The 16,811-nt window shown below is 41.8% G+C and overlaps 1 protein-coding gene across 1 annotated transcript; it reads left to right on the top strand.

Annotated features, from left to right (window-relative positions):
• Window positions 1–3,522: 3,522 nt before the first annotated feature.
• Window positions 3,523–12,477, top strand: scrt2 (scratch family zinc finger 2). The gene is made up of 2 exons (XM_070968734.1): window positions 3,523–4,305; window positions 7,828–12,477. Exons 1-2 carry the CDS (start codon window positions 4,146–4,148, stop codon window positions 8,625–8,627), a joined length of 960 nt encoding a protein of 319 aa, XP_070824835.1. The 5' UTR covers window positions 3,523–4,145; the 3' UTR covers window positions 8,628–12,477.
• Window positions 12,478–16,811: the final 4,334 nt, after the last annotated feature.

Below are 16,811 nucleotides of genomic sequence, written 5' to 3'. Positions count from 1 at the left end.
TGTCTGAATTAGCTGGAAGTAAAATGCTTAAACAGACTTCAGGTGTCTGTAAATAGAGATAATAAAACGTTCCTGTAGATGGGTAATTGTCGGCGGTGTCTCTTGTGGAAAAGTGCAAAGGAACAAATCAACTAGGCTGACTTCATTCATTCGGCCGTCCAGGTCATCTCCTCAGCCCTGGAGGGCCATACAGGATGTTAATGAGGATGATTGTATCACAGCCTCCACCCCCTCCCATCTGACCAGAGCTGAGCCCCCCCTCCCCTCCAGCACTGCAGAGTAAAAACCATTCCTCCAGCCCGAGGGGGTCTGTCGCTATGGTAACGTCCCGAGGCAGTGACCACATGTCAGAAGCAGTCTGGGGGCCATAAGTGGACCGGAGCTCAGGCATGAGGAGGAGGAGGAGGAGGAGGAGGAGGAGGAAACAATTGGCAATGAGTTGCCTGCTGCTGGATACAAGTAACCTGAGAGATGTTTCAATCACAGTGTTTCCTTTCGTTTGTCACAGTTCACCTCTGACCTGTAGCTTACTTGTTGCTCTTGTTCTCCAATTCATGGTTACACTCATACACGATGGGGCGGCGTGCGAATTAATAATAATCAATTTGCAGATCATGCTCATGTTCAGCAGAAAACTGAACCTGAGGACAGAAAATTTAATCCAACAGTACTGTGAGCATGCTGGATGCTTGATGTCTTTACTAGTTACAGGTGGTGTTGGTGACATTAACATCAATGGTTTCCAATATCAATACATATTACAATATGCCAGATATTAACATAAAATCATTAACTTGATGTTCAACACAATGAGCTGTGTTCTACTATTATGCTTTACAGCAGAAGAATAAACCCAGAGTGATTAATTTTGTTTGTAATTATAATTAGGTTGAAATCTATAATCTGAACGGCAGAGTTTTGGAAAACACAATATGAACATGCCTTCCTGAAACAGGAAGTCTACGAGTTGGTCAAAGAAAAAATAATCAGAAAAAAAAAATTCTGATCAAAAATAGGTAAAAGGGCTAAAAAGTGTCTGGCTCTAGGATCTCACATGAGAGGATTTGCTGCTTCTTCTTGTCATGTATCATTTAAAGCTGATTTTCTTTGAGTTTTGGACTTTTGGTTGAATAAAATAAGAGATCTCTTCTATCAGTTAGCAAAGGTTTAACCCGGTGGAACAATGGTCATCCTGAGTTATCGTGGTCGAATAAAACCAGGAATCTGAAGACGTTACCTTGTTGTGATGGGTATGTTCGGGGTTTGTTTGACATTCGGTAGACTAAACAATTAATCCATTAATAGAAAAAAACATGAAATAACTTTAAGTTGCACTATGTAATTGAATTATTTCCCAGTTCTTCCACCGTTACCTGAATATTTCCTCAAAACATTAAAGAAGTAAACTGTGCTCTGCTGCTCGGTACAAAGCAGAATAATGAGAGCTTCTGCCAGGGACGAGCTGTAGTTCAGGAAGTGTCAGGTTGGAGAAGCTGCTGGAAAGGCTCAACATGAGTCAAGGAAGGTTCATTGTTCATTTAACCTCCCTGCTCCGTGGAATAAAGTCTGAAGAATAATTCAACGGCAGCAAAGATTTTTTTTCTCATGAACGAATCATGATCTTTCCAGCAGTCCGAACACATCAGCAGAGGAGGCTGGTGTTGATGGCCAGACGAGTAGAGCATCTTAAAGAAAACTGGTGCAATTAGAAAATTAAAGAGCTGAAGTTTGTGTAAAATATCGCTTCACAAGATGACTCATACAAAGTAGTTTTTATTAAAAAATATATTTCAACACAGAAACAACCCCCCCCCCCAGCACAGCTCATTATTTTAGACAATGATCCATCCCCTGACCTTTCTTGTCCTTCCCTCAGCACTATAAGCTTGGCTTGGTGACAGCAAAGTGAACCCGTGCTGTAATGTACAATCACACACGTGTGATAAATCCTAACCTCGCTGATTTAACGCCTTCCCTCTTGAAACCTGCCACGTCCGAGCTGCAGGGTCACTGTTCTTGGCGGGGATGATTTAGAGCATCCCAGGGCGAGGGGGCACCCCTAGACGTCTGGATAAATCTACAGCGCCTTTAACCACATTCAAGCCCAATTTTAGGATCAACGTGGAAATGTTATGAGTTGAGCCTTTCATCTGTGGTGAACGAGCATAACGGTCAGTGAAACCTTCTGAATCTTTCCAGGGAAATATACGCGTGGTCTTTGAAACATTGGAAATATCTTGATGATGATGCAACTAAAAAAAACTTCTGAATATTCAACATTCATAATTATCCAGAACAGAAAGGTATTTCGACTGTTATTATAAAAAATGGATGTAAAATTCATGCAGTTAGTCATACATTAGTCAGTAAATTGATTTGTTATTCGGCAAAAAAACTGAATCGCCAATAATGTTGGTGATCAATTTATTGTTTAAAAGAACTGTTAAACAAATATGCTCTCAAAAGGATTGTTTTTTTTTTTTATTTGACTGTAACTTGAACAAGCATCACCTCAGGTTTCTGGAAAATTGTAACAGGCATTTTCACTATTTTCTGACATCTCAAAGACTAAACAATTAATACAAGAAACACCTGAAAAAGAATTTCCTCTATGACAGGAAAATATCATGGTGACTTTACCACCATCATTACTGCTCAAACATACAGCCACAGAAACAAAATAATTAGGCAGAGAGGAATAAATACATAAATCTGTGCTATTTTCTTGTGTCTGCACATCCTCCACTGATATTATGTAGGACGTGGTTCTGTTGATTTAATACTGTAAGACACTAATTAATCAAACAAGTGATGTGACACAAGTGTTTCCTGTTGACTGTGAATCAAACAGGTGCATCACTTGGTTTCACTTGGAAACGCTCCACCGTTGCTTTTAGAAAATACAACCGGATTTAATCTTTCTGCATAAATATTTCATTTACTCTGACACAACAGCAGCAAATGTTGAGCTGGAAAGAGAAAACAATGCATAATGTCGCATAAAATCCATAGAGTGGGCTAATGAGTCCACACAAATGCAAACCAACCCAGAGAATATCTGGCCAATTTAGCAAGCACGGATCTAATTCTAGATTTCACCCTAATCAAAAAAAATGTAATTAATTAATCAGATAATTCACTGTCATGCATGGCAGGACACACATCTGTGCAGCGGTAATGGGGAGGGAGCGAGACGAGCTGAGCAGTGCAGCATAGTGCTTCCCCGTAGCCCGCTCGTCAACTGTGCTGGAATCCAGTGCAGCTTTAAAACAGGGTCCAGCACTCCCAGGCGCTCGGATAACCTCTCCTGTACTGTACGTGCGCTCTCGGCGTGCGAGTACAGTGCAGTGTGTCGAGGGGATGCAGAGATCTGAGGCTGTTTGAGGTAACAGGGATGACGTGAGGGAGGCAGCGCCTGCACAAGGCAAACATAAACTGTGCCACTTCATCTGAAAACAATGGGGGACAGGACACTGAGTGTGCTCTCATCCACATCTCCATTGTCTGCCCTCCTCCTTTACTCCTCCTCCGAGCATGGAGCATAAGCGGGGTGAAAGAGGGAGGGGAGGGGAGGAGAAGGGGGAGCAGCAGTGGGGGCAGTGGGGGTCTGGCTGAGTTCTTTCTCCTCTGTCTGTGTGCGAATGCACAGACGGTTCAGTAGTAATTTGATGTGTGTCCCCGGGGACATTTGATGGATTAAAGCTAAGCAGCTCCATTTCGCAGCACCACCTGATCTTCCACTGCCTGTGCCCCATATAAAGGCTGGCGTGATTGCTGATCTCAGCTAGTCTGACAGTCTCTCTCTCCCTCCTCTCTCTGTCTGTCTCCATCTCTTCTCTTCCTCACTGGTCCCTTAAGCCTGCTGCATCACAGGAGCTATCCAGTGCTGAACAGGATCGCTTTTATTTTTTATTTTTTTATTTTTCTGGGGGAAGCTGGGGGAGCCAGAGAGTATCACACAGCATTGCCGTCAGCCTTGTTCTCCACTGGTTTCCATTTTCTTTCTTATCTTATGTTTTTGGCCGTTGTCTTCACATTAACCGAAAGGATTACCGTCAAGCCAGCGCTGCTCGTGTGCTTCCTCAGAGGGTCTTTTATTTTTTCTCATGCGTTTTTCTCAGCTCTGTGTTTTTATCCATTGAAACATGCCCCGCTCATTTTTGGTGAAGAAGATCAAGCTTGATGATTTCTCTTCGTCCAATGTGGCCAACTCCAATCATCATCACCACCTGGACGACTCGTTCACTTTTGCACGCTCCATCACAGACTCGGTGACCAGCCTTGGGGTTCGTCTCAGTGAGAATGGTGAGTTAACATGCCTCCAGTCTGCCCCGCTCTAGTTAAAGATGTGCTAGCACTCTTGCCTGTAGACAGCTCCGGTGCCCATTTCAGCATGCCTGACATTTCCACACTTAGCACAGATGGCATCCTCTTTTGTTTTTGTCGGCTGAGACTGTTTCAGCCGATAACACGCACGCAGTGTGCAAATTAGTGGGAGATGTTACATGCAGCCAGTTGATTTTTGCATCAATATCTGAAATAATCCCCTCCAGAGGCACCCCACCCCCATCACCCTGCTCCCAGACTTTTGTTTTTTGACTCCAGTGAAGGACAGACACAATTCAGGTCACAGCCACGGATTAGCTTATGTAAATAGGGAACAAAACGTGTGTATAAGCAGCAGAAGCTCCAGTTACGTATTTGTGTGACTGTACCAAACCAGTGCGGGCTGGAAACACATGGGCTGACTGTAACTGGTCATCATGTGGACTAAAAAATTCATGAATATGAGAGATGAGTATCGGATGATACATTTGTCCTTAGCTGTTATTGTCCTTGAGTTCCCATCACGGTCCGATCCTCCCTTGCCCCCCTCTCCCCATCCAAATGGAGCATGCATAGTCTCCCCACCCCCATCGCTCCACTACATCTTTCTCTTCCTTCCGGGCATTTGAAAACTAGCAGGGGTTAGAGTTTCAGCCGTGCAGGCCTATCGTCGCCACAAGAGACATCAACACACTGTACAGTACAGCCGGGAGGGCGGTGGGGAGCCGGGCTGAAGGGATAGCAAAGGGAAGGAGAAAAAGGAGACAAAAATGCTTGGGGCAGCAATGAGGCTCGATCACGTGACGGAGGTTGTACAGTAAACATGAAGAAAGGCACATAGCTGCACTGTGGTCAACACACGGACCGGCCACAGTCGGCTCCACTCAGAGCTGAGAGGCGACCTTCACTTTCACGGTCTGCTTAAAGCTCGCCGCTTCCATTTTGTGGCCACGTTTGGAGGGCCATATGTGTGTCTTTGTTATGATTTGTCAGGATATCTTCACAGTGAGGGAGGCTTCACAGTCCACAGCTAAATGTTGTGACGATGGCCACCTGTTATTCAACCGTGTCAATAGCAAGGCTCAGCGAATTTTGGATGGATGAGGATTAGTGGAATTAACAAAAATGCCTGGACTGGTTTGTAAACGATAATGGGTTCGCTAAATCAAAAATAACTAACTCAAAAATGATGGCAAGAAATAAAAACATGCACTTTGTAGATATTTACCAGGCATATTCTGAAGCCTGTAATGGATGTTATTTTGATTTCCTGCTGCACGATTTAACGTTATTATTAATGAATCCATTTGTACAATTGTCACTCTCTATTGTTCCTGAATCTATTGTTCAACACCATGAAAAATAAGCATTATATTAATAGGAAGAAAAGGACGATAAGGCACTACATTGGTGTTGACAAAAGGCGTTTAATTTGAACAAAAGAACGGTCCTTTTCAAGCTGAGTCCAAAAAAGAAAGACGCAAAATAAAAGAAATTTCAGCGTGGAGCCTGAAATACCACACATCAGCACTTCTGCCGCGCCAGCAGATTTTCTTTCCCCCCATTGTGGAGACATTTGACTTGAGAGTCTGTCGAACAACAAAGAGGGGTGGCTGAGAGGGTCCATTAATTACATGCTTACTTTGCATTAGAGAAATGAGTCTATGAGCTGTAAAGGCTGATACAGCGCGAGTCCTAAATGATGAGCTGTGTGCCTGACCTTGGATAATTGAAACATAGTAAACAACTCCGCTTACACTGATACAGTATGCTTTGTAGAAAAAAAAAAAAAACCTCGGCATTATAAAAGCCATGTCGTCGCATGTAGTGCCGAGGCCCCTCAGCTACAGTCACAACAGTAAAACAGGTGGATGTTTCGGAGCTACAAATAGTTGTTGAAGCTGCAGCATTTGTACATTTAATCATAATTGTAAGAATTTAGCCTTAAAGAAGATGAATAAATACATTTTGATGAATTTTTGTTTTTAAACGAAGGTGTCGCTCTCTCTCTGACGAACGCCCCCTGTGTAGTTTAAAACGGTGAACCCATGCAGTGCAGCATAATAATGTGTGCGCGGGCCTGGTGTTTCCCTGTCCCCGGGTGTCATGGTCATGTCTTTGACAAAGTGGGTGTGTGAACAGAAACCCTTGGGACTGGAGACGCTGTAGCAAGAGAGCACTTCAGCTGATTTCTTAATGGCCTGTTTCTTGAAGGCACTTCAGTGTGCTCAGTGCGTCTGCAGACAGGTGACCCCCTCTTCACAAACAATGTGTGTGATGCCATGTCTAACATCATCAAGCCTCCAGCACCCTGTGCTCAATAAAGCATCACAGTGTGTCGCAGATACTTGATCTGTTCCTCGCACTATTTCTATCTTCTCCAGCACCCGACTGCTCTAACAGCTGCACTATTTTACATATGATAGCCTATTGATCAGTTCTAAACTTTGAATTTCATTAAAAAGCAGTCAATAACTAATTTCCACTGCTTGCTGCACACGGTGCTTAGGAATGGCTTTTTCTGCAGTTATGCACTATTTCTCTCAGGACAGGAATTTCACCACATTTTATATTTGCACTCATGTATTCAACGTATAGAATATCAACCCTGAAGGTAAAATACATTTAGTATTTATTAAGCTCCTGAGATTCACAGCATAAGAATATATTGAGTTCTGTTTGGATGCATTTAGCTGCCAGCAAGCCTTTTAGCTCCTCTGGCGCTGGGCTGCTTTGGAGAGAACGGAAAGACATGAATGATGCCAACAAAAATATATCTCCCTGAAATCATGCTCTGCACAGTTGGGGACATTTAAATCACTTGTGGTGCTTTGTGCTTCGCTGCATCTTGCTTAAACATGCTTAAACAAGTAGCATGAAATCCTACAGGATGTGAGCAGCAATGTTAATCTGGTCCAACACCAAAATATGTATTTGTTTGCAGCACTCGCAAATCAAAGGCGCAACTTGCTTTGCGTTTTTTAGAACACATTAAAAAATACAAAACCTTTTCCGAAATAATAATTCTGGGGACATAAGGGATTTGTTAAGTTTTAGGGTTGAATCATGGCCTTGTCTGTCTGACTTGTAACGCCAGCACTCACAGAGCATTCATTAAACAAACATGGAGACAGGCCCCAGCCAGGGCTGACGTAGCATAGAGGAAGAAAAGAAGGTATAATCAACTTTATGTAAGAGGGGCTTTAATATGCATCTTTTTACACAGGAGACCTCTTTGATGAGCTATTATGTAGTGATTTAAAACTGCAACCTTTCTAAACACAGCTGAGTGCGTCATGTCTCCCTGCATCACTGCACTATTGTGCATACAACCTGTGAGTTCTGGAAAAAATGCAATTAGCTCCGTGCTGCCACTCACGCTTTCACCATTTCACAAAGGGCAATCGTCCAAAATGATAATCATGTAATCACCAGCATGTCACTGTGTCCTTATCCATCACAACCTCTGGCCAACTGTGTTTGCGTGTGTCTCTTACTCAGGCTACATCCAGGATTACATCACGCCATCTGTATACCAGGAGGAGAAGAAGATGGAGCACAAGCTGGCTTCGCCGGTGTCAGATCCCCTCTACACCCAGGTGAGCAGCGGAGGGGAGTACTGTGACCCCGACCTGAAGCAACCCGACAGCCCCCAGTCTGGCATGACAGCCAGCGGCTTCTACAGTGGTGAATCGGAGGCCCTGGCCGAGGGTTACACCATGGATGCCTTCTTCATCTCTGACGGGCGCTCGAGGCGGAAGGGAGATGGCGAGAGTCATGGTGGGGGCTTAAGAAGCAGCAGTGCCAACTCTGGGGCTCCAGAGAGGGGGGCCGGCACGCCTCGCCACACCTGCAACGAGTGCGGAAAGACATACGCCACCTCCTCCAACCTCAGCAGACACAAGCAGACGCACCGCAGCCTGGACAGCAAGATGGCCCGCAAGTGTCCCACCTGTAATAAAGTGTACGTGTCCATGCCGGCGTTGGCCATGCACATCCTCACCCACGACCTCAAGCACAAGTGCGACGTGTGCAGCAAGGCCTTCAGCCGGCCGTGGCTCCTTCAAGGTCACATGCGCTCGCACACAGGGGAGAAGCCCTTCGCCTGCGCACACTGTGGAAAAGCCTTTGCTGACCGTTCAAACCTCCGCGCCCACATGCAAACACACTCTGCCTTCAAGCACTACAGATGCAAGCGCTGCAATAAGACCTTCGCTCTCAAGTCCTACCTGAACAAGCACTATGAGTCAGCTTGCTTCAAGGGTTCTGCAGACGAAGACGACTCTGGATCAGAAAACTAACCGTGAGGAAGAAGCAAAATTTTGAACCCCTGTTGTCGGTTCACAACCAATAACCCTGTTCACTCTGCCCTCCATGCCTTTTTTCTTCCCTTTTTTTAGAAAGCAATATTTTCACTGAGATTACGTGAAGAAACTCTAATGATTATGGCAAAGACAATTTCAAAAGATGCTGGATTTTTTCCCTGCACAGTAGCTAATCGTCCACAGAAACATACAATCAAACAACCTTCCCCCAAATAGAGACTGTAGATGATAGTTGTACACAATTACGCAACATGTGTTCGCACGGATGTGGGCACATGTAAATACACACACACACACACACACACACACACACACACACACACACACTCACACAGACATGTATGCACATGCACATACACACACACAAACACATTAATGTACGCACGTGTGCACACACACACACATTTACACAATTATATATGAGGCCTGGCATGTGAATTTTTATCAATGACTATAATGATATTGATATCAATAGTAATAATATTTAGATTCCTGATATTTTATAGCAAATAGTAATGAGAAAATGAAAAAAAAAACAACATAAAAAAGGACTAACAGTGTTCTTTTGTTTTTTAGAGACAAAATGACCTCTTGTATTTTTATGCTGCTTTTTATTTGCTAAGAATTGAATTCTTTTGCAACTGCCAACATGAACTTTTTATGAAAATGTGAACTATGACAGTATTTGCAAAAAAGGGAGATCATTTTAAAAGGTAAAAAGACAAACCCCTTTTTCCACACCAATGTTTCAATTCAACGGATGTTATTTTTCTATTTGATTTTTCTAAATTTATTTTTTTGTGCTTATTATCCCTTGTTGATCAAAAGCATCTTTGTAACTGTGGGTATTTAAAAAAAAAAAAAAAAAAAGTTAATCTAAATAAGCTATAGGCCATAGGTCATTCAATCCAATTCTGCAAGAGCAGTGATTTTAAAATGTTGAACAGGCCTGTTGAACAGGTTTTCACACACTCCGTCTGATCAAATTCATAGTCTCACCCTGATGTACAGACTTGGACAAAAACACTGGGAGCCAGACCAAATGATCTATTGTTGTAAGTGCCATGTGCGGTCGACTTGTCTATAGCAATGAAAACTCGTTGTTCTTCCTCCACCATGGTGGCTTCCATAAACTCTGCTGCCTTTATGGTGCATCGTCCCGTCTTAAAGAGCAATCTTCGCCCGTTGTTTGAGGTGCTCCCCCTCCATCAGTGTTACCTCAGAGTGAAGGTATGGACTCACACACCCTCAGTTACAAAGTGACAGTCAAATTATTCTGTTTGTCTGTTTTATATGTCGCTCAAAGCTCCGCCCACAGTTTAGATGCATACCATCTATTTATCATGTAAATACTTTATTTATCTACCTATTTATCTATTTATTTATTGACCTTATTTTTGTGTATTTATTGAATACTTGCTTATTTGTTAATTATCATGTATTTATTTATTGTTTATAATTTAAAAAAATGAACATCCATTGACCTTGTAAGATGCTGCTGATCTTCAAAGAAAATGTTTATATGCATGAAAACTGTAGAGAGTCCGTGGGACTTAGTTTTTTAAAGAGGAACAATGTACAGTACCGGTGCTAGGAGACTTCAGAACGAATGAATGCAGAATTACTTTTGTTTTCGTGGCAATAACTTTACTGACACAGCAATTGACATGTATACAATCACAGCTGTCCTGTTTTCAGTCGATCTAGGGCAATAAAAAGAAACAATGAAAACAAAACACTAAAATATGCTCCATCTTGCTGTTTTCCAAAAGTCCACCGCCTCCTTATGACTGGAGGTTTTTGGGCCTTTCCGTCATTATGTCTCAGGCAACAAACAATTCTCAGAAATGGCTGACGTTGATGTGCACGCACACATCGCAAATGTAACACTATCTGTGTGTTAAAATTAGAGAGCCAAATAATGTAGGAGTAATCGAGCTACACCAAGGTTTCAACGGCGCAAAAGCAATAATGACAGTGATGCTGTAACTGTAAGCAACACTCAATCCCTTATACAGCAAGTCAAAAAGTGCAAAAGAGTTAATTCGACTGGAAAAGGCTGCTATTCTATAATAGTAATATCTTAAACATTGCCTTTGTTTTAAAAAGCAACCAGGTAAAAAAAAAAACCCCATCTCATCTGGCAGCTGAAGGGCAGGCGATCTGACTGAACTGCTGGAAGGTTACGTATTACACAACAGGATTACAATAATTCTCATTTAGGTCACTGACATAATACAGCATTTAAATATAGTTAATTCACTACTGCTTCCAAATTATTCTGCGTAGTTTCAAACTGCTAAGCAAGTCTCAGAGGTGTTAAAGGAGAGGATCCTCCTGAGGCGACAGGAGGATGGAGACGTCTTAACCAGCACTGATGGAAATGATCTTGACATGAAGTGTCTTGGTAGAGAAAGTTTTCAAGATTGTCGTAATAAAACGACGCGCTGTAACGCACTTCCAACTCCCCCATCGTTTGTCCCTGCCTCACGTCCCTCCCCTCCCTTACCAGCCATCCTCATCCCATCCCAACTGCCTCTCAACAGACGCACCGAGGATGAGATGTGCTGAAGTGGGATTGGCGGAGGGTGGCGGAGTGTGGGAGGATAACAGGTGTTTGCAGACAGACTGCAGATAGGGAGCGTAATTGAGTCGGTGAGCGACCTCCAAGGGGAAGGTCAAGCACCAGCAGGCAAATGCACTGTCAGCTATTTGCATATTCCAAATGGATGACACGATGGCTGTAATGCTGAACTCGCCCTTAAAAAAACTGTGGGGAAAAGAGAGAAAAGAGGAGTTTCTGCTCTGTTTATCCGTCCTCTCCTCCCTGTTTCCCCATCATCCTGTCAATGGTCGTCTAAGTGCTACAGCTGAATCACTGCATGAGAGCGTACAAACCACCTGTCTCCTGATTAACTTGCAGAACACACAGTTTGGCACATCGCCGTGTTATTGAACTAAAGCAGAAATCAGTACTTCCTATAGTTTCAGTTTTATGTGTTTACTGTTTTACTGAAGGACAGAGGGATAATGTATCTCCAAACCTGGGGACTGCGGTTTAATAAGGCAGATAAAAGCAGTGAGATCATTAAAAACATCAATTGGAAATGTACTGGAGGCTTGTATCTGAAACTGGCAGTATTACAGATCGCCCTCAGAGAAAAATATTAATTACCAACAAGGAGGCACAGTTTCATGCTAAACCTCTGAATTTCGATGTAGGGAAACATTGTTCCTCTTTGATGATTTTGTAAATATATTTGTAAATATATCACAGCAATAATATGACAATGCATGTAGACATTTAATTGCTCTTTTTCTATTCATGTTGTCTTTTTTTTTTTATTAAAAAAAAAGACAAATACAGGTACCAATTGCAGTCTGGGTGGCCATGTGAATCAGGGAGTGTCTTGATTAAAAAGCTATCTGTTGTTAGTTACAAACAAAAACTTCAAACTCTGTGTATTCTCAAAGATCATGTTCTGTATGATTTTTTTTTCTGTTCTTTTATTTATGTGCCCGGCTTGGCTGCGCAATGAAAAAGTGCCAAAAAGTATGATTTCCATGACAAAAGCCTTCAACATATGGTTGGCTGCTTGAAACCTTCCATATGGTCCTCAAAGAAAAAAAAAACTGATTAAGATTTTCCACTTTCTTCTTCACTCGCTCTCTCTCTTTATCTATCTCTGTTCCAGCTGAGTATGAAGAAACTTAAGCCATGATTGCTGAGGGGTGTTTTGATTTATCTTGTTCTGCTACAATTAATAATGATGACAACAATAGCAATGATAACGTTAATAAAAACAATAGCACAAGGAACCTACAAGTGCACTCTTATTTCTTTAAAACAGCAAAATTTGATTTTATGCAGAGGAGAAAGGGTTTTTTTTTTTATCACAGAAAAAACATGCACACACATATACATTACACACACCCTGCATGTGTTTGCTGACAGGCCAACCTGTTCATTCAATTTACTGTATACAAGCTCTTGTATTTTCTGTACACCTTTTTCCTCATAATATATCACACAGAAAAATGGTGAATCTGGAATGTGTTTGAAATAGCCCTCAGTCAACATTAACACAGTGAGTAATTATACTTTTGACTATAATGTGCCATCAGCTGTAGCCTCTGTCAATGTTTGATGAATCTTATGAGCTTTACTGTCAATTTACTAACTTTTAATTTCACCGCTACAAGGCACGAAAACGCCAATATCCTTTGTTTTTCCAAGGCGGCAGAGAGCAGGAATGGTCAGTGGACCTGACAACACCGATATAGCTTTGAATAAGAGCTCCTGAGATGTCGGCGTTATCAAAAGCAGAGGCATCTGTTCCACCACTATTAAGCCCTTCCTGGTCATTAAATTTTAATGGAACATTGATTTTATGCTGTAAGTACTCTTTCTGAGTGACTCAAAAGCCAGAGAAAAATATGGAACAAAATAAAAATGAATCACGACAGCGGACAGGGATTATTATTCTGGGGCTTTTCTTGATTGGTTTCCAGGGAATATACAACACTTGAATTCAATCGCTTCTGTCCTTCAGTGTCCTCCAGCAGCACAGCGACAGTATAATGAGACAGCAGGCAGAGCAGAGCAGAGCAGAGCAGAGCAGAGCAGAGCAGGGACTCAGAAACAAGACACTTTGCTGAACTCTCCTCTCTTCAGTGTGGGAAAGCAGTGATTGCCATAGCTGCTGTTACATGCTACCATGCTAGTTATGTTACTGAAGGTACATAAATAACTAAATAAATTGTCAATTGACAGGTTTTCAAGCAAATGTTGATTCTCAAAAGCTCCCAGTGCTGCAGATCAGGATGTTGCAGACCGCACATCAACATTCATGTACGGTGCTCACTCGAACTTTACCCTGGCAGATGTGCTCCCTTATCAGATTTTATGATGAAAGTAAATAACTTTTTTCATTACAAGCCAATGGACTATAAAATGGGACGCATGCAATCCAATTACATCACCCGAGGTTGTGCTGTGTGTGTAACAACAACAGCAACCAGCACAGGGAGGCAGGTAGGGGGACGCTGACCCTCCATACACGTCCCTGTCTCACTCTACAGTCAGTCATGCAGACTCAGGTAAATTATTGAAAGCAACCTGCAAAATTAAGCGAGCCACACACACTTCAGAGATATTGACCTGAGAACGGCATCATCTTCTGACTGACTGAGAGAAAATATAAGTGCCTTCTGATGCAGTGAGGTTACTACACAGATCTACCTACAGCAGCAGACACAGCTGTCAAACAACACAAACCAGAACAAGAACACGATGCATTGGATTATCATGCTATTTAGGTGGCACGTATTCAAATTCTGAACTGCCCCCTGACAAATTATCTCTTTTGCTAAGATGATGGGGACAAAAAGGAATATGGAGGAAAAGAAAAACTATATCTGTAATCACTTTTGTTGTCAGTATTTCAGGTGCAACTAGTGTCTTTCAGGTGCTCACACACGACATAGCAAACATGTCACGTTGGAGCTCAACCATTTAGGCCATTGCTTAATTAGTCCATCAACATAAAACCAACCAGCAAATTTTTTGATACCTGAATAATCATTTGCTGGACAAAAATGCCAACATTTGTCTGCTTCCTATTAGTAAGAAATGCATTTTTCATTTGTCATATGTGGACTTAAGGATTGTATTTAGCATTTACCACAATTCACTGACTGTCAATCAAGTAATCGAGACAACCTACCCTACACAGAGAAATTATCTGTATTAGTAACAATTTGCCGATGAATCAATTAGTCAATCAACAGATAATTAATCTGCAACAATTTTGATAATCTATTAATCATTTCAGTTGTTCTATCAAGCAATAATCCCTGGTTCTAGTTTCTCAAATTTGGGTATTTACTGCATTTAGTAAGTTTTGTATAATTTGAACTTGGATGTAATCAGGTTTTGGACCATTGGTCAGACAAAACTAGACATATGAACACTTTTTCTGACATTTCACAGAGTAAACAAATAATGGCTAATTCAATAAATTAATCAATAGAAAGAACATTAGCTGTAGTCCTAAAAGAATGTGGAGTAAAACTATTGTTAAAGGGTTTCCCTGTCCATTTCAAAACCAGCATTGTGTCTCACAGGTTGACTAAGAAAACAACATGTCATCTTTATTATCAGAAAAACAACCATTACTTGATTGCACACTCCTCCAGCTGGTGCCGGCCTCACCGTGACCCTTCACATACATGTGGCGCCATCTGTTGGCTGACCACCAACTGTCAGCATTAACAATTCAACAACAACAACAAACACAAGCCATTTTCTGTTGATGATGGTGGAGTTCAACTGGATAATTCAGCTGGAGGGGATGTTCTGCCCTCGACTCTGTTATTTCCGAAATGAAAACATGAGTCACCTTTCAAACGATGTTCACGCTATAACCGATCTACATGCACGCTGACCAAAGTCACTCAACAAGAGGTTAGAAAACCATTTGGTTCAACCAGTTAGGGCCAACCAACTGTAACTGCCCCTTTAAGAGCTAACAGTTTGTCTTTTCACATTCTGCATCACAGGAGAGATGCTCATTAAAAGCGCCTCCATTCCTCACTGTTTCATCAAGTGAGACTGCCAAGCTCTTTAACTCAGTGTTCTTGATGTTTGTGCTGTTTGTGTAAAACCCATCTGTTTCCTCGTCTCTCTGTTGGCAGAGGGTCCACCTCATCCGTATGCTTCTCTTTTTGAAGTCATGTCAAAATCGCATTTTTATGCATCTAAGATATCCAACTTGTCATCAGCACTCAAGCAAAAGTCAAGGAGGGCACTCCTTAAATAGCTCCTTTTTTCCCTTCATATAAGGTACATGCAGAAAAAGGGATAGAAAATGAATTGCAGATGTGAGGTATTTATCATTTGTTTTAGATATAAATAAGATAATTTTAACAATGCTTCTATGGCTTTCTATATTGATATTTAAGCTTGAACAGTTAAAAAAAATGTTATTCTGCTGCTTCAGTTTTAGTGGTTAAGTTAATGAACTGAAGTGTAAATGGACAGTAAATCTACAATTCAGTTCACATCTAAATAATCTCACTCCAAAACACCACTTATTCTCTCTCTGGGTGAGGCTGGGAGAGCAAATACGTTTCAAGGCAAAGAAGATCATTAAACAGAAATCGTGTTCTGGGCAGCTGTACTCAAAGGAGATAGTGCAGAAAATAATTTCATAGGTTTAAGCAGCCAGAGCCACCAGTGAATAATCAACATCACTGAACAAATCAGTCACACATTCATCCGCAAACACAGAAATATCCACTGCTGCTAAACCGTGTCATAATTTCAGACACATTCATCTATCACAAAGCTATAGTTTGAAGAGTGAGAATCGCCGTCAGAGAAATGATCAGTTTAAAAGCATGTCAACGTGTTAAAAAAAAAAAAAAGAGAGAGAAGGTATAAATAAATATAGCTCACTTCCCTGTCGGAAAGCTGGCAGGTAATTTTCTCCAGCTGCTCTAAGTGTGACAATCCCACGGGGACTGAAATCTAATATTAACAGCAAATCATTATGTGGGAACTGTTCTTCCGTGACCTGCCGCTGTACCTGTGTGACTAACTCAATCTAAGTAATTGAGATATGTTAGCGACTAGAACACAGTCCTGCTGTGACAGCAGAGGGTCACGCAGAGTGTAGTGGGACTGCAAACACATCTCAGCACCGGAGATGATTTACATGTCTATATGCTTGACTGACAGGGTCTCTTCACTTCGTATGATAGGGTTTCGTTTGGTGCGTGATGAAATGGCTTTTGATTGACAGCAAAAGAAGCGACTTGAATCTGACATTGTATAAAGCGGTGAATGCCCGGGGGGGATATGTCACCATACATATTTACTATACTGTAGTTATTCATACAGAAACACCAAGTCATGCAGCAAGCTGCACGATCCATGTCAGCATATTACAGTCTAATTGGAGTTTTTCTGTTGGTTTTACGCTATACTGGTGTCAGCTAAATTGCTCTTGAAGAAAAAAAAAGTCGAAAATGTAAAGTGGCTTTCAAAAGTAAGCTGTTTTGGGGGGAAATTATAAACAGGGTGTTGCTGCTACTGCAAAACTATCACTTGACAATAAGGCGAAAAACTTGATGACATTCACTGCAGCACCTAAAGTA

This window comes from Chaetodon trifascialis, chromosome 8, assembly GCF_039877785.1.
Source record: "Chaetodon trifascialis isolate fChaTrf1 chromosome 8, fChaTrf1.hap1, whole genome shotgun sequence".
NCBI lineage: Eukaryota > Metazoa > Chordata > Actinopteri > Chaetodontiformes > Chaetodontidae > Chaetodon > Chaetodon trifascialis.
This window is presented reverse-complemented; position numbering and strand designations above follow the sequence as displayed.